General features: G+C 38.8%; 2 protein-coding genes across 2 annotated transcripts in view; both read left to right on the top strand.

Moving 5' to 3' along the window:
• Positions 1-21,736, top strand: part of LOC125235751 (neurobeachin-like) — a 462,438-nt gene that overhangs the window by 426,570 nt on the left and 14,132 nt on the right. The window contains 5 exon segments of the mRNA XM_048142334.1: positions 4,095-4,207; positions 4,475-4,615; positions 10,652-10,771; positions 19,876-20,095; positions 21,305-21,615. Coding sequence (XP_047998291.1) covers positions 4,095-4,207; positions 4,475-4,615; positions 10,652-10,771; positions 19,876-20,095; positions 21,305-21,615 — 905 coding nt within the window.
• On the top strand, positions 496-1,690 carry LOC125235754 (estradiol 17-beta-dehydrogenase 8-like). Its single transcript, XM_048142338.1, is given in 2 exon segments — positions 496-800; positions 803-1,690. Coding segments are annotated over 2 exon segments (750 nt in total). The 5' UTR covers positions 496-688; the 3' UTR covers positions 1,441-1,690.

Below are 21,736 nucleotides of genomic sequence, written 5' to 3'. Positions count from 1 at the left end.
TGTAATGCGTATATCTTTGGCCTAGTCGGCAGTGACCCTGCCTGCTACGCCACGGTCCCGGGTTCGAATCCCGGTAAGGGCATTTATAAGTATTTGTGTGTTGAGCACAGATGTTTGTTCCTGGGTCATGGATGTTTTCTATGTATTATGTATATGTATCATTGTCTGAGTACCCACAACACAAGCTTTCTTGAGCTTACCGTGGAACTCAGTCGATCCGTGTGAGAAATTGCGAATGTCCCTAATTTTTAACATGTTATATTTTAATACCTATTTTATAATATGTTTACTTAATCTATAGAAATGAGAACCAAACAGTTACTTATCATTATTAGTCAACTGAACGCGCACAGGCGTGATTTTATTCACGTCTTCTTATTCATCCTGTATAGGTATAATATCAGTTGTTAGTCCATTATATAGGTAATCATCATTTATATTCATTGCGTGTTGATAAATTTGAAAAGACAGCATAATTGCTATATATCTCTTGTCAAAGAATTTTATTGTCAGTTAGGTAATTATCTGATAATTAAACTGGCAGTATTTATTTAGCTCCCGTGGCAAATAAACGCATAATACGTGGCACATCAAGTACACAGCTCTCCCAGACGCTGTATTGTGCGCGAACCTTCCAGCATCGGCTTGCGACTTTCACACCACGACCACCTAAGGGTCTACGTGGAAAATGTTCACCAATAAAGTGGCCATAATCACGGGAGCCAGCTCCGGTATAGGAGCCGCCACAGCCATCGCACTATCTAAGGAAGGTGCCAAGGTTGCCCTGGTCGCCAGAAACGAAACCAACTTAACCAAGTCGCCGACCAATGCGTCGGCGACACTCTCGTCATCAAGGCTGACATCTCCAAAGATGAAGATTGTCATAAAACTGTGCAAAAAACTATCGCTCGTTTCCGCCAACTGGATTTACTTGTCAACAATGCGGGAATCAGCAGACTCACAACAATTCTGGACGACAATTTTTTGGAGTGTTTCGATCAAGTTTTAAACACAAATCTGCGTCCAGCTGCTCTCTTGACACACTTGGCGGCTCCTCATCTAGTTAAGAGTAAAGGTGTCATTGTCAATATATCGAGCGTCCAGTCTTTATGCGTCCCTACGGTGGAAACGAAGGGTTGTCCATACGCAGTTTCTAAAGCAGGTTTGGACCACTTGACTCGCTGTGCAGCTTTAGAACTTGCGCCACACGGAGTGAGAGTGAACAGCATCAACCCCGGGCCGGTTAGGACGGATATCTTCGCGAACACAGGGTTTTCGAATCCGGAGGAGGTCGTGGAAGCGCTCAGGGCCGGGACTGCGCTGAACAGAGTCGGGGAACCTGAGGAGATTGCGGACCTGGTGCTGTTTCTGGCCAGCGAGAAGGCAAGGAGCATTACTGGCTCCATTGTTGTGTCTGACAACGGTTACATATTGAAGTAGATAACCACGTAAAGTAGCAGATATTGGTATAGGTATCAGCCAGCGGGAACGGCCAAGATGCTCAAAAATATCTGAATACACCCTAACATCTTGAAATCTATTGTCCTGACATTTATTGACAATAGAGACTCAGATATTTCTGAGCATATTGGCCGCTTTAAAGGGACGCTTACCCACTGGAAATTTGTTTTTGGGAAATAAACTTATTTATGTTTAAGTATAGGGAAATAAATAAAATAAATTATCCGCCTTTTAATGCTACCAAGTACCACTTAGTTAAGTGAATCTGAAGCTTTATGAATTATGATATATATATTTTATGTTACCTATGCAGATGAGTATTTTTTTACATTTGTTGCTGCATATTCTGTGTCTGAAATGTAAGTGAAATAGGTTGTGAAACTGGAAATCTAGAGGTCGTACGATTTAACAGGCGGTACGATATAGCCAACTCTCCCCTATCATCGAAGTAAATTTTTATATGTGTTACGATCTAAACTTAATGTCCTATCGTTTTGATCGCAAGGATAGTAACTTGTTTGGCAACTTGGCATCAGTACAGATGTAGTGCGCAAAGAGTTGCCTTCATATTGTTACGGAAACGTAAGAACGTGTCATGCTATTTCTGTGTCTCAGTACAAGATGTAATGACCACGCACTATACCTGTATTTTGTTTTTTACTCGTATCGTATGACAAGATGACAAGTGGCACTCAACCATCAGCATCGATCAAACCACGCTGGGGCTCAGTAGGTATCATCTTTCTTTCGTCCTTCAAGATGGTGAACTGAATCTAACTCATTTGGAGGGCGACGGGGACGTATACCTTACTCAAGATTGGATTCAAGAAACCTACAAGAGGCATAGGGACCATTCCTTAAACTGGTGGAAATTAATTTCGATCAATTTTGGACAGCCTGGATCAAACAAATAGATTACAAATTTGTAGGCATGGTCAATTGGTCATTCGTGGTGCTAGTTTCGACGGTTTGACATGACTAAAGGAACTGATGCGAATAATAATAATAATAGTTTGGAAGGCGGTGATCTTGGACACGGCGCGGATAGTCCGACGGTTCCTCTCTCTGCAGCCCTAACCAGCCAGCTTGGGCCCTGCCCCGCTGCCGGCGGCACCCTAGGTTAGGTTTTTTATAATGTGTTTATATATTTTGTATTGTTTTGTATGTGGTTTTGTATTTTACTTTTATAATCATATTATAAAACAGCCTAATCTAAGAGAAAAGATAAATAAAGGAAATAATAATAGTATAATACACCTAGTAACAAGATACAGTAATCGGATCCTCTGTAGTTACGATTACGACTAATCAAACACGTATGTAGTCTGAAAAGGTGAACCAGTCGTGGTAGGCGTGACACTGAGAGATTGCCTGTCAGGCTTTTAGATAATCTCGCAGTTTCCGCCATTGCGCGTGCACACATCGTTACTAGTTACTAGTCACTTCCTAGGGGTGCAATGTCAACTATTTCAATACCTACTTTCATTGTAAAACCTAAGGAAAATAAATTATTCGTGATCTCCTGAAACGCATAAAAATAGTCTAGCTGTCAGGCCGATTAAGCAATCCTTCTGAAATTATGGATACGTGTTTATATTCCCATTACGAATTAAACGGAATAAACGTAAACAAACTGCTGTCACTGTCAAAGTAACACGTGCAGCTCGAGTCAGGGGTTCTTAAAGTAAGAGCCGACAGAAAAACAAATAACTTTTAACCAGTTATTAACGATCACTCTATTACACACTTAAAATCGTGAATCGATCGAACACGATGACTGCTATATTGTGTTATGATCCCATGACATGCAAGTCAAAATAAAAATCGGTCCAAAATTGACGAAGTTCTGTCACATCAGATACTTACAAAACCAATTATTAAATTTATAACCACCTTATTATGCACCATCGTATTTGAAGACATATATAATTCACTACCACGTAGTCTCGAAAGTTGCTGAAAAATAATGTTTAGCGGCCCGCTACTTGGTCGCCCAGGTACGTTTCCACAGTGCTACCAGTGCAATAAACAAACTATCCGACAAAAACGGCTTTTTGATTTCAATAAATATACCACAACGTTTTGTGTTGGAATTTATTTTCGTTTAAACAGAGTTATTATCTGTGTAATGGAATATGAAAAGATTTTTAATAAACTTGTAAAATATCGGCAATTTTAATACCTCAAAATTGCAAATTTTTTATAGCACCGGCCACACCTTTGTTTACAATAATTCCGGCTAATTCAAAATAGGAATACTTACAGGCATGACTTGTAAATTTAACTATCTCGTTACTAAACTATTAAGATATACATAATTAAGCCAGTTGCCGCACCCAAACCCTATTGCAATATTTGTAATTCAACCCCCTCTGTCACATACGTATTCAATCACGGTATTCGTGGTCTATTGTGGCCTATTTCACCACAGTAACATTGACACTGACAATTCTGTGCCTATTTCTGGGCTGATAAGTGACATTGTTACTCAGCGTCTATATTTCCTTGTAGAACAGGCAATGAACGGCGAAGTGTCACTGTCGGGCGACTATTGACACTGTTGTGAAATAGGCCACTGATAGTTAGAACGTCGATATTTTTATATTCTAATTGCATTCATATATTGTCCCCAGGTCGAACATACAACGATTTGAACCAGTACCCCGTGTTCCCGTGGGTCCTGACCAACTACGAGAGTGAGGAGCTGGACCTGAGCCAGCCCTCCAATTACAGGGACTTGTCTAAGGTACCCCGCATTGATACATCCCTGGTACTTCACAATTTGAACATACAACATTTTGAACCTGTGTTCCCGTGGGTCCTGACCAACTACGAGAGTGAGGAGCTGGACCTGAGCCAGCCCTCCAACTATAGGGACTTGTCCAAGATACCATCGCATTTATGCTTCTCTGGTACTCCAATTTCCAATTTGAATATGCAATTTAAAATATAATCTTTGGAAACCATTTAACTCAGAAAATATCAATAGAATCATTATAAACTTTTTTTGCAGCCAATCGGCGCTTTGAATCCGAGTCGGCGCGCATATTTCGAAGAGCGCTACAACACATGGGAGCATGAATCGACGCCGCCGTTTCACTACGGGACGCATTACTCCACCGCCGCGTTCGTGCTCAACTGGCTCGTGCGAATCGTAAGTACCTACTCACTTCAACAAAATGGGTAGTAAAGTAAAATCACATACAATTTATGAGTAGGCTTTCGGCATTTCGTTGGGAACGCGTTTTTATTCTAACGACCGAGCGATCACCTATACAAGAAATGCGGGTTGATGCTGTTAGATGTAGGTACTTCCACCGTAATAGACGTGTTGTAATTTAACGGAGTCGGCGTGCGTAATTCAAGAAACACTACAATTTCTAGATGAGTTTTATGAGACCAGGCAGGCAATTATGGTCGCGCGATAAATGATAAAATATCGCACTTACTAATAGTGCGATAGGGACGGCCTGATATTTTATCGTCTATCGCGCGACCATGCTACCCGTGCAAGAGTCCAAGCCATATTTCCAGTACGGCACACATACGAGTATGAATACAATTGCAAGCAGTTCGAATAGCTATTTTCATCTCATGACTTTAGTATGGAAGACTGTAAAAGCCATCGGCGGCGGCGCGTTGAAACCAATAAGTCGGCGTGCGTATTTCGAATACTCGCAACGAGACACTTAAAATAAATAATAATGCAAACAATTGATTTTTGACTTAGTTACTACAAACTTGCTCAACGGACAAACATTATAATTTATAACAGACAGAGATAGTCTTTATGATCGCTCATGACATTGCATCTTTTTGAAAAAAATTAACATGAACAAAATTTGTCTCTTAACGTAAGTATTCTTAAGTATTCCAGCTCTGTATGCTACTCCTATTTATCAGACAGCATACAACATAAGTAGGTATTAGTGTTATGTTTAGTGTGCCGCACTCTTTAAAGTTTTAATTGGCCTGAAATATAATTTGATTCAAAAGTTAAAAGAAATTTCGAACATAGGTACCTTTAATTATCTCGCCCGTGACCACGAAGCTGACAATATAGTGAGCTAGAAAAAATAATATCTTTATCTTACAACTTTACAAATCTTTTAAAATATCTCTCCACAAGACGCGAACGTGATATTTCTCCAACATCCAACATTACATTGTCATGATCACGAATCTAAAACCCATTGTAGCCAGACTATATTTACTTTATTAACTTGGATAAATATCCCAAGCGCGGTGATAAAAGCGATCGCGTTACACGCTACGGACATAAATTAGCGGCGGTACCACGTACTCTGGCCAAGGCAGCCAAATCTATACATGTCATGGGCCCCGCTATATACAACAATTTACCAGCATCTATAACTGATGCACCTTCTCTTGTCAGTTTCAAAGTGAAACTCAAAAATTGGCTCATTGAGCGGCCGTTTTATAATGTCGAGGAATACTTAACTCGAAATATGAATGTATAATATGAAATATAATTAACAAAATAAATAAATGTATACCTATGTTTTACGAATTGTTCTGTGATTGTAATATAATATGTAAGATTGACCTGTAATTGATATTATTAATAAATATGAGTATGAGTATGAGTATGAGTATTACTCTGTTTGCATGCACGTGCAGCAAATTAAGTGTCAGATTGACTCATTAGGAGCACTCGGAGGGCCATTAGGGTGTGTAGTAAAATTAAAAGCAATGCTCTTGTCATTTCAAACACAAGTGTGGACTCGTCAAATCATCTGGAGTACCATTTTAACGCGGGCCTGGAGATTCTTAACAGCTATTCATAATTGGAGATGGATGTTATATTGGTTCATAAGGTCTTATGACTCGTTTTTTGGGTGACGATTTAATGAGACTTCTGCCTTTGATTTACGACATAACACTTCGACGCCCTGCGTTTAGATCGGATTGAAAAGCTTCGCGTGGCAGGCCATGATGAATGCAATGGTCTTCGTGGTGAATAACCCATTTATCATTATACACAATTTGAAGATTTCGTTATGTTCAATCAAACCTTTAGCTTCAGCATCAGATACATCTTTGTTCGTAAACTAGGAACTTGCTAACTTGCTTGCTTTAGGTATTTGTTTGTACCGCGAAAGAACAACAGCGAAAGCAATATTTTCTTCAAGTGGAACTGGAACAACGTCGACTTTTTTTTTTTATTCTGTTAAGTGGCCTATGATGTCTTATTATATGCTGAGCTGAAACGAGGTCGTTTGCAGTTTGAACTTTGGTCTTTGTTATTATTTTAAGCCAATTATCAGCGATCTAAAAGAGGAACTTTATCAGTAATCATACATAGCATTAGCTGAAAACGTTAACTACTAAAAGTTTAGGCGCCTTTAGCTTTACCCTTTCTCAAAAAAAATCGCATAACAGAAATCTTTACAAACAGACTTGCCTTGTGTAAACAAGATTCCAAACTCATATGTTTGTGTTACATACATCGTTGCATTAGTTGCATAATAATAGTTCGGGCGGATTTAGATGCAACGTGGATAAGTATTAATCAACATGTTGGAGCAGCCAAGAGCAAAATTACCGGCAATAATGTCCGCCATCCATCGCAATCGTGATACTTGGATTAGGCACTGGTCCCATTGGAAGCGAGTTAGCGATGAGCTGTCGGCGGCGGCGATGGAAACGAACAAAAGATAGTCGCTCTCGTGTAAATAAAAGAGAGAGCGAGCGATTTCATCGCTCGGTGACGAACTATAACAGATTACTCAAAATTCAGAATTCAAAATATTTATTCAGCCAATAGGCCACAGGGGCAATTTTACACGTCACATACATTTTAACATAATTTTTATATTTGAATTTAAATTACACAATTGATACAATACAAATTTAACCTAATGTATAACGCTACTACAATTTATTAGAGATGTATAAGGTCTCTTCAAGTCGAATTACAACTAAAACTACATATAATATAAAAAAAGTACAAACAGACATAAAAATCAAAGTCTAAAATTACTTTAGAGGTACAAATGACTCTAAATGTCACAACTTAAGATATATATATAGGGGACTAAGAGGTGTATAGGGTCTCCAAGTGTCAAAATCATATAATTAAGATATTAACTTAAAAAAAATAAACAAAGAAACAAACTAGAACCGAAGTAAGTGTGTAATATAAATCAGGGTTCAAGTTACTAATTCGTTTTAATAGCCCCTGGTAGCTCGCGCTATCATCGCTTCTCTTTTATTAGGGTTCCGTAGTCAACTAGGAACCCTTATAGTTTCGCCATGTCTGTCTGTCCGTCCGTCCGTCCGTCCGTCCGTCCGTCCGTCCGTCCGTCCGTCCGTCCGTCCGTCCGTCCGTCCGTCCGTCCGTCCGCGGATAATCTCAGTAACCGTTAGCACTAGGAAGCTGAAATTTGGTACCAATATGTATATCAATCACGCCAACAAAGTGCAAAAATAAAAAATGAAAAAAAATGATTTATTAGGGTACCCCCCTACATGTAAAGTGGGGGCTGATATTTTTTTTTTCATTCCAACCCCAACGTGTGATATATTGTTGGATAGGTATTAAAAAATGAATAAGGGTTTACTAAGATCGTTTTTGACAATATTAATATTTTCAGAAATAATCGCTCCAAAGGAAAAAAAAGTGCGTCCCCCCCCCCCCTCTAACTTTTGAACCATATGTTAAAAAAATATGAAAAAAATCACAAAACTAGAACTTTATAAATACTTTCAAGGAAAATTGTTTTGAACTTGATAGGTTCAGTAGTTTTAGAACCCTACACTGAGCGTGGCCCGACACGCTCTTGGCCGGTTTTTTACAAGGGAGCGACTATCATCGCGTACTCGCCTCTAGTGGGACCAGTGCCTAAACATTATTAATTTACCTTTCATAAGCCTTATATTAAAGGCACTGAGGTCTAACGTGGGTTTTTGGATGCAAATGTAGTTGTGTAAATAGGGATTGTATTACGGGAGATTGATTAATATGGTTCGCGGAGAAGAATAAGTGGAGCTGTGTTGAGAAATGTTATGTGTAATATAATCGCCTGTATGATTGAGATTTCTACATTCTAGATTTTATGACTATATTTTATTATTTTGAACTCTAGTTTTTTTTTTAATTAATTTGTAAAATTGATTTTTAAATCTAGACGTGTCACGTCATATTAGGCATAGATATGTATATTTTTTCAAGATATATTTTATTTTATAGAAACAAACAATGGTTGGTGTAGCGCAGGATTATTTTTCTCAGTTAAATTTAGGACAAACGAAGACGTATTCATTAACATTATAGTTATAGAAATGATTAGTACATATTTATTGCATCATTTAAATCTGACAAACGACAAGATAATGAATACCATATTAGGTACTTACCTATTCCGGTATTTATGTATTTAGTTATTTACATACCTGTAAAGGTGACCCTACATGCATAACAAAAACGCCTGCAAAAAGTGCGCGGCTACATTCTTTAGTCTGGATTTAATATAATTCGTCAAATTAAATTAAATGTTCGTTTTATTAGGTTAGTAACCTTCAGGTGGGTAATTACAAAAATACTCAGTCTAATCTAATTTATAGGTCAGTCAGAACATAAATAGAAACATCAAATTATATCCATAATTTAAATCCTGTAGTGTTTATACCAGTTATGTTCCACATATATACAGGGTGGCTCATTGAAATCGGTCAGTATGGGAAAGTCTGAAACTATAAGACATACCAAGATCTGTTCTTAGGAACCATGTCATTGATTTTAATAAAAGAAAAACTGGAACTGTACCCAGCTGGGGAATCGAACCCAGTTGTTTTGAAAAAATAAAGTTATAATTTTTCTATTCAAATATCGATTGTGTAGGTCTTAAGCAGTAAATGTCTCTATTTATTTATTTATTTATGAAACATGATGTCTAAAATAAATTAAATGCATTGTTTTCATATAATTTATTTTAGTAGATGTTCGAAGTGACTTTTTTTTTCAAATGTATGAATGCATTTTTTCTTTTTATTAAAATCGATGACAAGGCTCCTAAGAACCCTCCTTCCTATGTCCTTCGTATGTCTTATAGAATAGAATAGAATAGAACCACCCTGTATAATATAATAAGTAGGTAAGTAGCTATTACTTGTAGCTAGTCGATTCGTTTAGTAGACAAAGGTGCATGGTTGTGAACATAAATGCATTTAAGGTACAGCGGGGCAAATCTCGACTGGGGGCAATTGTAACTAATCCATTATTTCCATTATTTACACTATGATGTAGAGTTCTACATGTATCCACTTATCGCGCCTTCCATATTACCTATATAATCGGTGGACACTCTATTTAATAATGCAAACATTGTAAAACATGGAAAAAATGGACCAGTTACATTTGTCCCCCAGTCGAGATTTGCCCCGCTGTACCTTACATAAATATAGGATCACTAAAAACTATCTAAATCTAGTGACAAAGACCTTACTCTGGCACATCTCCAAACCCACGAATGTTACAATTGTTACAAACTACAAGCGCTCACACCCCCACAAGCACAACTGAGTTTTCATTCATTAAAATATCAACCTCACTAAAACTAATATTTAGGTTGGTTGGTCCATACGATGCATCTTCTAAGAACAATAGTGTATATTCCGAGGATCAAAGAATAGTCTCTGAGAATTAACGAAAGCATCGGCGTGATCGCCCTGATGAGCTGTCAGAACAATTTCGGTCGCGAGTCTTACACGTCGGGGCAGCTGCGCGGGCGACGGTTTTTGGATTTCTCGTTTTATAGTTGTCCCTTTTATTCAGACAACTTACTAGATAAGAGTAAAAAGGATAGTGAATTAAGTGGACGATTTATGGACTTTAGAGTTGATTGAGAGCGAGCGGAAAAAGGTAAAGGAAATACAAATAAAATGAGCGGAGATGATGGAGAAGTTTTTTGTGTCTGTAATTGAGGTTTTTTGAACGATAATAGCTACAAGGAAAGTTGAAAATTGATAGGTAACAATGAAAAAACATACTTATCTATATTAGTTTGTAATTTTACGGCATATGATAAGAACGTCAAAAATTTTTGAACAATTTAGTTTTGCAAAAGTGAACTCCTGTAATATACTAACTGTTACTTTTCCCGATATAGAGGCAATTCGGCACGGTTGTTCACTAAGTTTCTAACGAACGTGCATCGATGTTTCGCAGGAGCCGATGACGACGATGTTCCTGGCGCTGCAGGGAGGCAAGTTCGACCACCCGAACCGGCTGTTCTCCTCCATCGCCATGTCCTGGAAGAACTGCCAAAGGGACACCTCCGACGTCAAGGTTAGTTCCTACAGATAAATCTATAGAGATTTATATTGAGACCATGGGATCTGTGTGCTCGGAAGTAGGTATGACTTATCTTGACATGAGGCCAACTACCGCTTTCTGTCACCGCACAACTCTCCGTCGGCTGAACTTGCCTCCTGTGCACGCTCCGACTGTGAAATGAGCTTAATGCAAAGGTTTTTTCGAGGGGCTACAGTATTAAAAACGGATTTTAGGTACATACCTATGACAACTCTCAAGAATTGTCCTTAATAAAGTCCCAAAGCGGAAAAGGTTCCGATGTCCATGGCACTATGATCATGATGATGATGAAAAGTTCAAAGAACTGTGTTATGACGTCGGTTGATAATACACAATAATTCATGAATGTGATAACTTAAGACACAGTTGTGGGACACATGCTCCATTTCAGACCACTTTCTGTAAGTAATCACATATTGTACTCGGTGATGTGTTTAGATATGTTTTAATTTGCAATTAAAGCGCCTCTCCAATCGTGAGATCCGTAGTTTTTTCTATAAAACGTATCAAGTGGATAGCAGAATAAACGCAGCATTTACCTTGCGCAGCGAAGCGCGAGTTTACATAACCCATCACGTCAGGATGGGTTCCACGAGGCTCGTGCCGGCGCTCTCAGATCCGTCTTACAGCTCAAGTGCAGTGAGGACATAATAAGATTAGATTAGATTTCTTTATTTCATGATAAAAATTACACTATAAATTTGCTACATGTCAAAATTATGTTTATCTTCTCATCATGATCGTCAAAAATTACATAATAAATTCCAAATAAAAATAATTGTGTCTTCCAAATGAGGATCGTCATTTACAAAGAAAGAAAATACACATGCCAAGCTAAATAAAATTAATAAATTAAGTTACAATATCATGAAATTATCACGAAGCAAGAAAATATTATATAACAGAGAAATATAGGTATAATTATATCATCGTTCATTAAAAATTCAAATCCATGTACTCATTTACAGAGTACATGGGGTTATCTAACAAAAGGTTTCTCAATTTGCGCTTAAATGCTTCGTCACATGGCTCATTTCTCAGATCGGCAGGTAAGTGCTCATAGTAAGTAGGACCGATGACTCGAGGGTTCTTTCTTGAAAGTGCCATGCGACGGGGGACTGTTCTCAGACGGCCTGTAGATCGAAGCTGTTTGCCCGGAAAGTCAATGCGTGCAAATTGGGATATATTATGTCTAACATACAGCAGTACGTCGAACAGATATTGTGAGTAGTGCGTCATTATACGTTGAGAACCGAAGAGCTCTCTACAAGGGTACCTGTCTTTTACACCGGCAAGTGTACGTATTGCGCGTTTCTGCATTATAAGGACTCTTTTTGCATCAGTTGAATTGCCCCAGAGCAGTGAGCCGTATGCCATGATAGAATGGAAATGCGCAAAGTACACCTGCTTTAAGGCTTCTGCCGAAATAAGAGGCCTCAGTTTTCTCAACGCAAACGACGCACCACCCAACCGATCACAAAGATTGTCTACATGGCACTTCCAATTTAGAGTATTGTCGATCAGGAACCCTAGAAACTTACTCTCTTCGCACATGGTCATTGGAAAGTTAGCCATGCAAGGTGGTGGTTGAACCTTTCGACCAGAGAATAACATAACATTCGATTTGGAATAGTTAAGTAACAGTCCATTTGCTGAGAACCATGACTGCAATTGGTGGCAAGCGTCATTAATGTTTATTGCCAGCTGGTCATAAGAACTTGCACTAACCAATACAGTCGTGTCATCCGCAAACAATACAGGCAAGCCAGCTTCAATATTCGACGGTAGGTCATTCACAAATAACAAAAACAAGGTATTTCCAAGGGACGAACCCTGTGGAATACCTATATTTATGCTACCTATGTCAGACTGAATTGACTTGCCGTCAGTGAGTATTTTCACGACTTGTTTGCGTTCTGACAAAAAAGAGGTAAACAGCTCATGAGCTGTACTATCCATTCCGTACATCTTCAATTTCTTCAGCAGTAATTCATGACTAATGACGTCGAATGCTTTTGACAAGTCACACAGTATTGCGGCAATCTTATCCTTATCGTCTAACCCTGTCATGATAGAATCGAATATCCTATACGTCGCGGTGGTTGTCGACATTTTTTGTCGGTATGCGAACTGGTTTTCCGTAAGTAGGTTATTCGATTCTAAATGAGTCATAAGGTGAGACGACAGGATTGATTCGACCATTTTAGAAATGGTGGGTACTATTGTAATAGGCCTATAGTTGTTGACGTCACACCTGTCGCCCTTACCCTTGAAGACTGGACAGACTCTCGTGTTTTTCAGCACATCTGGATACGTACCAGTTTCAAAGATAATGTTTATGAGGACGACAAGTATGTCGGCAACAACCGGCAAATAACATAGAATAATTTTTGGTGAAATGTCAAAAGCATCAACGGTATTCTCCTTTTTCAACATGAAATGCAAGGTTCTGGTCAATATATCACGGGTGACGACTGGCAGAGTGTAAGAGGGTATATCAACAGTTTCTAAATGCCTCTTAAGATAGTGTGTTGATTGCTGCGTGTCATTCTGTATGGCGTGATTGCTCCCTATACCTAGAAAGTGTGTGTTAAACGTGTTTGGCAACTCAGTACTCTTCACATCCATGTTGGTGTTCGGATCGCGTAAACAAATGTGAGTCGATCTTACTTTTGTGCCTATTTCCTCATTAACAATCTTCCAAATTTCCTTCGTTTTATTGCTGCTAGAAGCCAACCTACTCTCAGTGTGATCTCGACGAGCTTGTAACGTAGTGGTCTTAATTATGGAAGAGTAGTGTTCAATACAGTCAGTCAATATGGGATTGTTAGGGTACCTACTGGCGTCTAATTTCGTGAAGGTCATTGTGTTTGCATATTAAGTCTGCCAAAACGTCATTTAACCATGGTACAGTGTTATGTTTTTTATATCTAACCCTCTTAATTGGAAAATGAATGTTCATATAGTATGTCAGTATATTAAATAATTTAGTAAATTTAAAGTTAATGTCAAGGTCAATATTATAAATAAAATTAAAATCATAATTATCAATGTCAGTATAAAACGAATGAAATGCATTTGCATTAAAAAAGCGGCGCTCAATCATATTATTCGACTTTTCCTCATGGTCACTAGTCAACTCATACCTTTGAGCGGCATGGTCGCTTATCGCTGTGACCACCGGTGTCACTGAAAGCATGTCAGGCGCAATGTTGCTCAGACCGCAGTCAATGGACGTTGCGCACTCCGCAGTTTCACGAGTGGGAAAAGTTACCGTGTTACGACATCCATAGGCTTTTAATAAATCATTCGTGCGTCGTTTTAAACAGGAATCTTGTAAAAAATCCACATTATGATCGCCGATAATGAGAAACCTTTTGTTTTCGTCAGTTAATTTCCTTAATAGTAATTCCAAATTTTCAATATAAATGTCAAAGTTACCATTTCCAGTTCTATACATTGCAATAATAATAAAGTTAGATTTAATAATTTCTATAGCCGCGAATTCAAAATGATATTGCACGGCAAAATCAAGTAGGTCATTACGCTGCCGATATTCTGTTCCTTCCCGTACGTACAGCGCGGTACCGCCGTGAGCGATATTTGTGCGACAGTAATAACTAGCCAGCGCATACCCACCCAACTTTACTCGTGCAATTTCATTTTTTCGACACCATATCTCGCTAAGTCCTAATACGTGTGGCTTTTCTTTGTTTGTTAAAATGTCTAATAATGAAGTTTTACCACATATTGACCGGACATTTTGGTGTAAAATAACAAAGTTAGAAAGTGTTACGTCGCCTTTGTTATCTCGTGTCTTGTTGACGAGTTTTTTGGCTGAACTGTATTAAATAAACGAACTGACACTCCAGACGGCCAATTTTTGGAGTCCCTGGCGATCTTGTATTTATTAGCCGGTACATCAAGGCGAAAAGAAGCATACTTTCCGCGGGTGACGACTAGCTGTTCGCATACTGGCGTTGGTATGTTCATTTGCGTCTGGACATGTTGAATGACGTCATCTGGTGTGGTATCCTGGCTAAGATTGAAGATGTGGAGGCTCACGATGCGGGGGCCAGCAGCGCGAAGGCCGGTTATCACCGGTTTCGTTCCAGTACCTGGCGGACGCAAGACCGATGGTGCTACAGCTGATAACTCAGGCTGTGGTGCAGCAGCAGCTAACGGTGCACCCGGTTGTTGTTGTGCTACTCCGGATTCTGTGTTTACCGCTGGTGACGCACTCGCAGAACCTTTGGGAGAAGAGGCCGCCGGTGACTGTACTATTCGCTGCTGGGGTGCCCTTGCAGCGAGTGGCAGGACATCACGAGGGGATGCCAAGTCAGTAGTAGCCTGCGGACTGTTTTTATAGGCGGTGGTGATGGCCTTACGCCGTAGTCTAGTACGGCCTTGATCTGACGTGGAGGCCACAGGTGGTTCTTGGGCTGGGATCTGGGCAGCAGTCGCAGCAGCCGGCGGCGGGATAACAGGAGACTGGTCAGCAACGTCAGCATCAAGAAAGATCATGCCGAGAGGGCCGGACTCATTGAGTGAGACGTTTTGTGAACCCGGTGATGTGTTGTTAGTGCCTGTGATAACACTAAGGATCCTCTGGATGCTCTCATTCTGGCAAGTAAGTAGCTTTTGTTGCTCACGGATAGTATTATGACAAGCCAATAATTCGTCTTTCATTTTATATACTTCGGTGTTTAATTTCGAAATGTCATCCACCAACCTGTTAACCGCCGCCGCCGTATCAGTAGTAGGGTGAATTTCTCAGCGCAAAAAAAATGCGGCGGAGCTGAAATTGACAGTGTGGACTAATTGTATCATAGTGCTATTTTTTTCCTGAAAACCTATCACATATTATTATCTTAAGCCAAATTGCAAATTGTTATAAAAGCTATTGATATTTATTTAGAATTTTTTTAATGGCGCAATTATAATTTTGGTGGAGTGTCCTGAATCCATTTTGCTTGACTAATTTGTATGGTACATCAATAACATCCATTAATTTAACTCAAACACCACAAATTATTCCTCGTTATACTAATAACGTTATAATTATAACATACGTACACTAGTACGTATGTTCTAATAAAATAATAGTAAGGAATTGTCCATAATTGGATACTTTAAACTAAGCATTAATAGTTGTCCGGGTAAATTTGTAAATTTTGGTGGTAAATATTGAAAATGACTTTATGGTCGAACGAAATGCAACAAGGCTTAGAAACGTGTAGTAGCCTGTTATTTTAGTTCTGTTCTGGCCCTGAACTATGACGTACGTGTCGTACGTCACTGGATCTGACCAGCAAACACGTAAGTACCTAATTTTGGTGTATTAAAATATTTTTTCATGCAATTTTGGTGGTATATCTAACTAATGACAAACAAGTAGTTATGTTTACGTGAACTGTTTTTAAAGCATGTTTATGGTTTCTTTAAAAAGTAATAAACTTGAAAGTGACGTAAATGAAATAGTTTATTTTTAAAAATTTTATTATGCAATGGTTCTAATTTTGGTGCATCAATTTTGGTGGTTTTGGTGGTAATTGGAAAGCCACCAAAATTGCTTAATGCCACCAAAATTGATACTTACGAGTATCCTGAGCTAAAACGGAGTATTTTATTTATTTGCTGTCATATATTTATACTTTTAGTTTACAATAATAATTGTCTAAGTTGATTAAATACCAGTAACAACGAAAAACTTTAATATAAACTATAATTTCACTTTTTGCAATAGAAAATAATTCATTTTTAGAATGGCTAACCAAAAAAAGAAACAATCTAGAGAGGAGGTCCTTGAAAAGAAGAAACTTGCTGAGCGGAAACGAAAAAGGAGAATTATGAGTGATCCCGAGAAAGCAGCAGATTTGCGAAGAAAAGAAAGGGAGATACCGTTCCCTTTCTTTTCTCGTTAAAAAGCCCAAGGTAAGATTTTACCTCTAAGCAGCATGCAGCCTCGTGAAAGACGAAGAAAAAGGAATAGACAGAATTTCAGAGCATATTATAAAAGAAAAAAAAGGAAGGCTTCGTAACGAGCACAAGTATTAGCACCAGCAAGTGGGATTCCCACTTCGCCCCTGCCTGGTCCTTCTACGCCACAAAATCCTTGTCTCAGTCGCTCTCGATCTCCGAGTCCTGAGCTTGACACAAACATCTCACGTCGGCTACACTCCCAAGCTGTCCATCGCAATGTGTCCAATAACCCATAGTTTCTGTGTTGTCAAATTCTTTATAGTCCATAATTTTATTTTTGCAGTTCAAACATTTTCATTGCAAGTTACAGTAATGACCTCACAACACAAACTTTTCGTAATGTGACTAGTAGGTACTGCTTTTATTGATGATAATTTTCATTTTTAATGCGGATTCTAACAACTCCATGTTCGCGTGTATTTGACATAGACAGGTGTAAAGATTAGTCAGTTCTGCTTTTACAACCCAAAAGGGTTTCATTCTAGCGAAAGTTACGTACCTAACTGACGGAGAATAGCCTGATTTTAAATAACTTTGGTGTAATTTTTTTATTGACGCATTCAGATATTTTTTTTGTTTTTTTGAGTTTCTTTTTCTTTAGTCAAAGTCTTCTTCTTTCTCGCAGTGTATACATTTGTGATGCTTTAGTTCTTTGATACCTTCGAATTTTTTTTTTATACTACGTTATAAAATGAAAAATATCATCAATAAAAGCAGTACCTACTATTCACATTACGAAAAGTTTGTGTTGTGAGGTCATTACTGTAACTTGCAACGAAAATATTTGAACTGCAAAAATAAAATTATGGACTATAAAGAATTTGACAACACAGAAACTATGGGTTATTGGACACATTGCGATGGACAGCTTGGGAGTGTAGCCGACGTGAGATGTTTGTGTCAAGCTCAGGACTCGGAGAACGAGAGCGACTGAGACAAGGATTTTGTGGCGTAGAAGGACCAGGCAGGGGCGAAGTGGGAATCCCACTTGCTGGTGCTAATACTTGTGGTCATTACAAAGCCTTCCTTTTTTTTCTTTTATAATATGCTCTGAAATTCTGTCTATTCCTTTTTCTTCGTCTTTCACGAGGCTGCATGCTGCTTAGAGGTAAAATCTTACCTTGGGCTTTTTAACGAGAAAAGAAAGGGAACGGTATCTCCCTTTCTTTTCTTCGCAAATCTGCTGCGCTCTCGGGATCACTCATAATTCTCCTTTTTCGTTCCCGCTCAGCAAGTTTCTTCTTTTCAAGGACCTCCTCTCTCGATTGTTTCTTTTTTTGGTTAGCCATTCTAAAAGTGAATTATTTTCTATTACAAAAAGTGAAATTATAGTTTATTTCTAGTATAGTCTCATACACATCGATTTTAGCGACTTTGTTATAATCAGATAATCACTATAATAAAACGGATCATAAAACATCTGTCTTTGTTTCATTTTATAACTGATTAAATATAAATATACTACTAATGTGCAGAAATATCTAATTTTGGCGTGAATGAACAATTTTGGTGGCCAGTAAACCTAATTTTGGTGGGTGTACGCAATTTTGGTGGCAACCAAATTATTAAAACCATAATATCTCCAAAAATACTATGTGTATTACGGGGGCATTACTACACAATATACATTGGGACTAGTTACGTATAATCCATACATAATTTAGACATAAACTACAAAAATAAAAAATACCACCAAAATTAGGCAAATTTGGAACCTGTTGAAATTCACCCAGTAACGGTTTTCTTTGTTGGAGCCATATCTTGCGTCTTCTTACACTTTTTATATTAAATACGATGTCAATAATTAATAATTCAATAAATAATAGCAATTTTACTTATAAACGAAATAAATATTAATTTAAATAAGCAGAGCTGTTTAAATTTAGCTGCTAACGGTAACAGCGCCCTCTGACGGACTTATGTTGCGTCTGTATGTATGCGTCTTATGTTAAACATAATTCCTTATGTTTAACATAAGACGCATTTATTACGTAATAGCCAATACGTGAATATAGGCAAACAACAGAGCCATCCCACACTAGGGCTAAGGGCCAGTTGCATCAACCACAATTAACACGTTCGTGCACACGACTGCTATAGCATACGCGTAGTCTTTTGTTTCCTTTGGCCTAAGACAGACATCACACGCAGCAGAAGTCTATGGATATTCCCAAACAAAAAAATTTGCGAACGCTAAATTCGATAACAGACGGTTTGGTGTTAATCGCCCTAATTCTTAATACCTATTCGCTTATTACTTAAGTACAAGGCTGCAATCTTTGTGTAGCGTCTATAGTTAAAAGTTGGACATTAAATTTGTATTATAAGCGATTAAGGAGAGGAGTAGGCCGCGTCTTCGTGGTAGACACGAACTACAACGACTTTTAAGCGTCAATGTTTAGTCAGCCCTATGAAAATCTGCGTCAACAAATACAAGCCATAGTGTTGACTAGACCCTCGGGAAATTCTAATGTGAGGTAGCCCTAACAGTTGAAGTGCAGTGAAGACATAATGATGTGCTTATGTTGAACATAAGACGCATTTACTGCATAATCGGTAACAAAGACAAACAACTGCGCTGTTAGATGCAGTTTTAATATGTTTGCTGTTTTCAATCACACTGTGATTACTGCCTTGGCATAGATTTGTGCTCTTGTGATAACGATTGTCTACTCTGTAGTTGGATCATAATTTGTAACAAAGTATTTGGATATTAAACGCAGTTCCTGTTCACACACTTGGTTTTCTCACACGATGTAGAATTGTAGACTATGTAAAATAAAGGTTGACCCGAACTTACTGTAGTCGCCTGACCTGATTACTGTTTATGATTTTTTTTTTTTCAGATTTGACTTTAATATCTTTCTTTATTAGGATTTCGAATTCTTACCATTTCTGTCATCTGTAGACACAATTTACTTATTGTCTCCAAAAATAATCAGCAACTCTCGTAGAAAAATAGACGGCATTTCGTGTAATTATCAAAATCTATAATTTGGCCACGACGTATGTCAGTCAACAGCTGCAAGGGTACCTTGTCCTATGTGATACCGTTATTAGCAGGTAAAACTATAACATCTTGTTTGTTCTTTCAGGAGCTGATCCCAGAGCTATTCTTCCTGCCCGAGATGCTGGTGAACAGCGCTGGCTACCGTCTCGGGCTGCCCGACTCACCGTCCGGTGACGTCATCCTGCCACCCTGGGCGTCTTCGGCCGAGGAATTCGTGAGGATCAACCGCATGGCACTCGAGTCCGAGTTCGTGTCGTGTCAGCTGCATCAGTGGATCGACCTCATCTTTGGATACAAGCAGAGAGGTAGGTTGAAGGCTTCTTCAGTCCCAAACTACCCGACACTTACCCGGTAACGTCGCCAGGCGTTTTCGACTAAAGAGTTCGTAAGGATCAATCGCATGACGCTCGAGTCTGAATTCGTGTCCGGGGTGTGTGGATTGACCTCATTTTTGGATATAAGTAAAGACGTACGTTGCAGCCCTGATATTCCATCCCAGGGTTTTTCAACCGATAAGTTTTCGTGAATCAACCGGTTGGCGTTCGAATCAAGAGTTATATATGCTACTCTGGTATTAGCACTTTGTGACTTTATCTCCAGAGAAAAGTACGACTAAAGTTAAGCAACATTTAAACTCTGCAAAATTTCTGTCGAACTTAAAGTAGACTAACCTTTTTGCCTCTGAATTTACGCAACGTTATTGTTTACACTTTTTGCCCCGTAATTAGTAAGGTGTAGTTCAAACCATTGAACCATATCGACTGTTTTATGATGTTTATCGCAAATTTAGGTTATTCATAGCTACAAGAAGACACGAAGATCAAAAAAGATGGGGTATGATTCACGCGGAACTAAGTAGCAATTAAATAGTCAATTAGAGAAAAACAGTACCTAGGTAATTAGTTACCGGAACGAACAACAACTATCTTTTTACGGAAATTCGAGGAGGAGCGGAAGTACTAGTCATAAATGTGACTAATACTTGAGAGGCTCGAGCTCATTCACCGTGAAAACTCTTACGAACAGGATAAAAAGTAGTTTCCGTTTATTTATTTTGAAGCACGTGGCTTTCTAGAGGTTGCGACATCTACAGTTGCGGAAGAATTTTCATTTACCCATTTAAGAAAAGTTATGTTTTCTAAACTGTTATATTACACTCCTTCTGTAAGTAGGCATGTGTGTGAGGCATTAAAGGTCAGGGAAATTCGTATCCTTTCGAAAATCAGACAGTTATTAAAATGGACAGTTGTTGAAATTGAAAATATTAAGACTTGATTAAGATTCACGACTAATAAAATGTTTATAATAAAATTTAATGTTTATAATAAAATGTTGACGAAAAAGTCTGAAAAATTGAAAATTTAAAGACGATCTCCTTCATAAATGTTGGATACTTGGAGGATGTGGTGAGTTTTGTAAACTCCATAACCGTAAAATACAGGATGTCTTTCGGATATACTTAGTAGGTTTACCTACAGTTTGTGGCATTAGTAATGAATATTACTCCTTTCCAGGACCCGAAGCCGTCCGTGCTACAAACGTGTTCTACTACCTAACGTACGAGGGCGGCGTGCGCCTCGACCAGATCACGGAGCCCGTCACCCGCGCCGCCGTCGAAGACCAGATCCGCAGCTTCGGACAAACGCCAGCACAACTCCTCAGCGAGCCTCACCCACCGAGGGCTTCTACTATGCATCTAGCTCCACTGATGTTCGCGGCAGCGCCGGATGATGTGTGCCTAAGACTCAAGCTGCCGTCAAACGCAGCCGTCGTTCATGTGTCTGCTAACACTTATCCGCAACTTGCGATGCCTGCTGCTGTTACGGTGAGTCTATGGTAGATTCTTGATTTTATTAGTCGAAGACCAGATCCGCAGCTTTGGACAAACGCCGGCACAGTTGCTCAGCGAGCCGCACCCTCCTAGAGCTTCTACTATGCATCTAGCC

Source organism: Leguminivora glycinivorella, chromosome 18, assembly GCF_023078275.1.
Source record: "Leguminivora glycinivorella isolate SPB_JAAS2020 chromosome 18, LegGlyc_1.1, whole genome shotgun sequence".
Taxonomy (NCBI): domain Eukaryota; kingdom Metazoa; phylum Arthropoda; class Insecta; order Lepidoptera; family Tortricidae; genus Leguminivora; species Leguminivora glycinivorella.
This window is presented reverse-complemented; position numbering and strand designations above follow the sequence as displayed.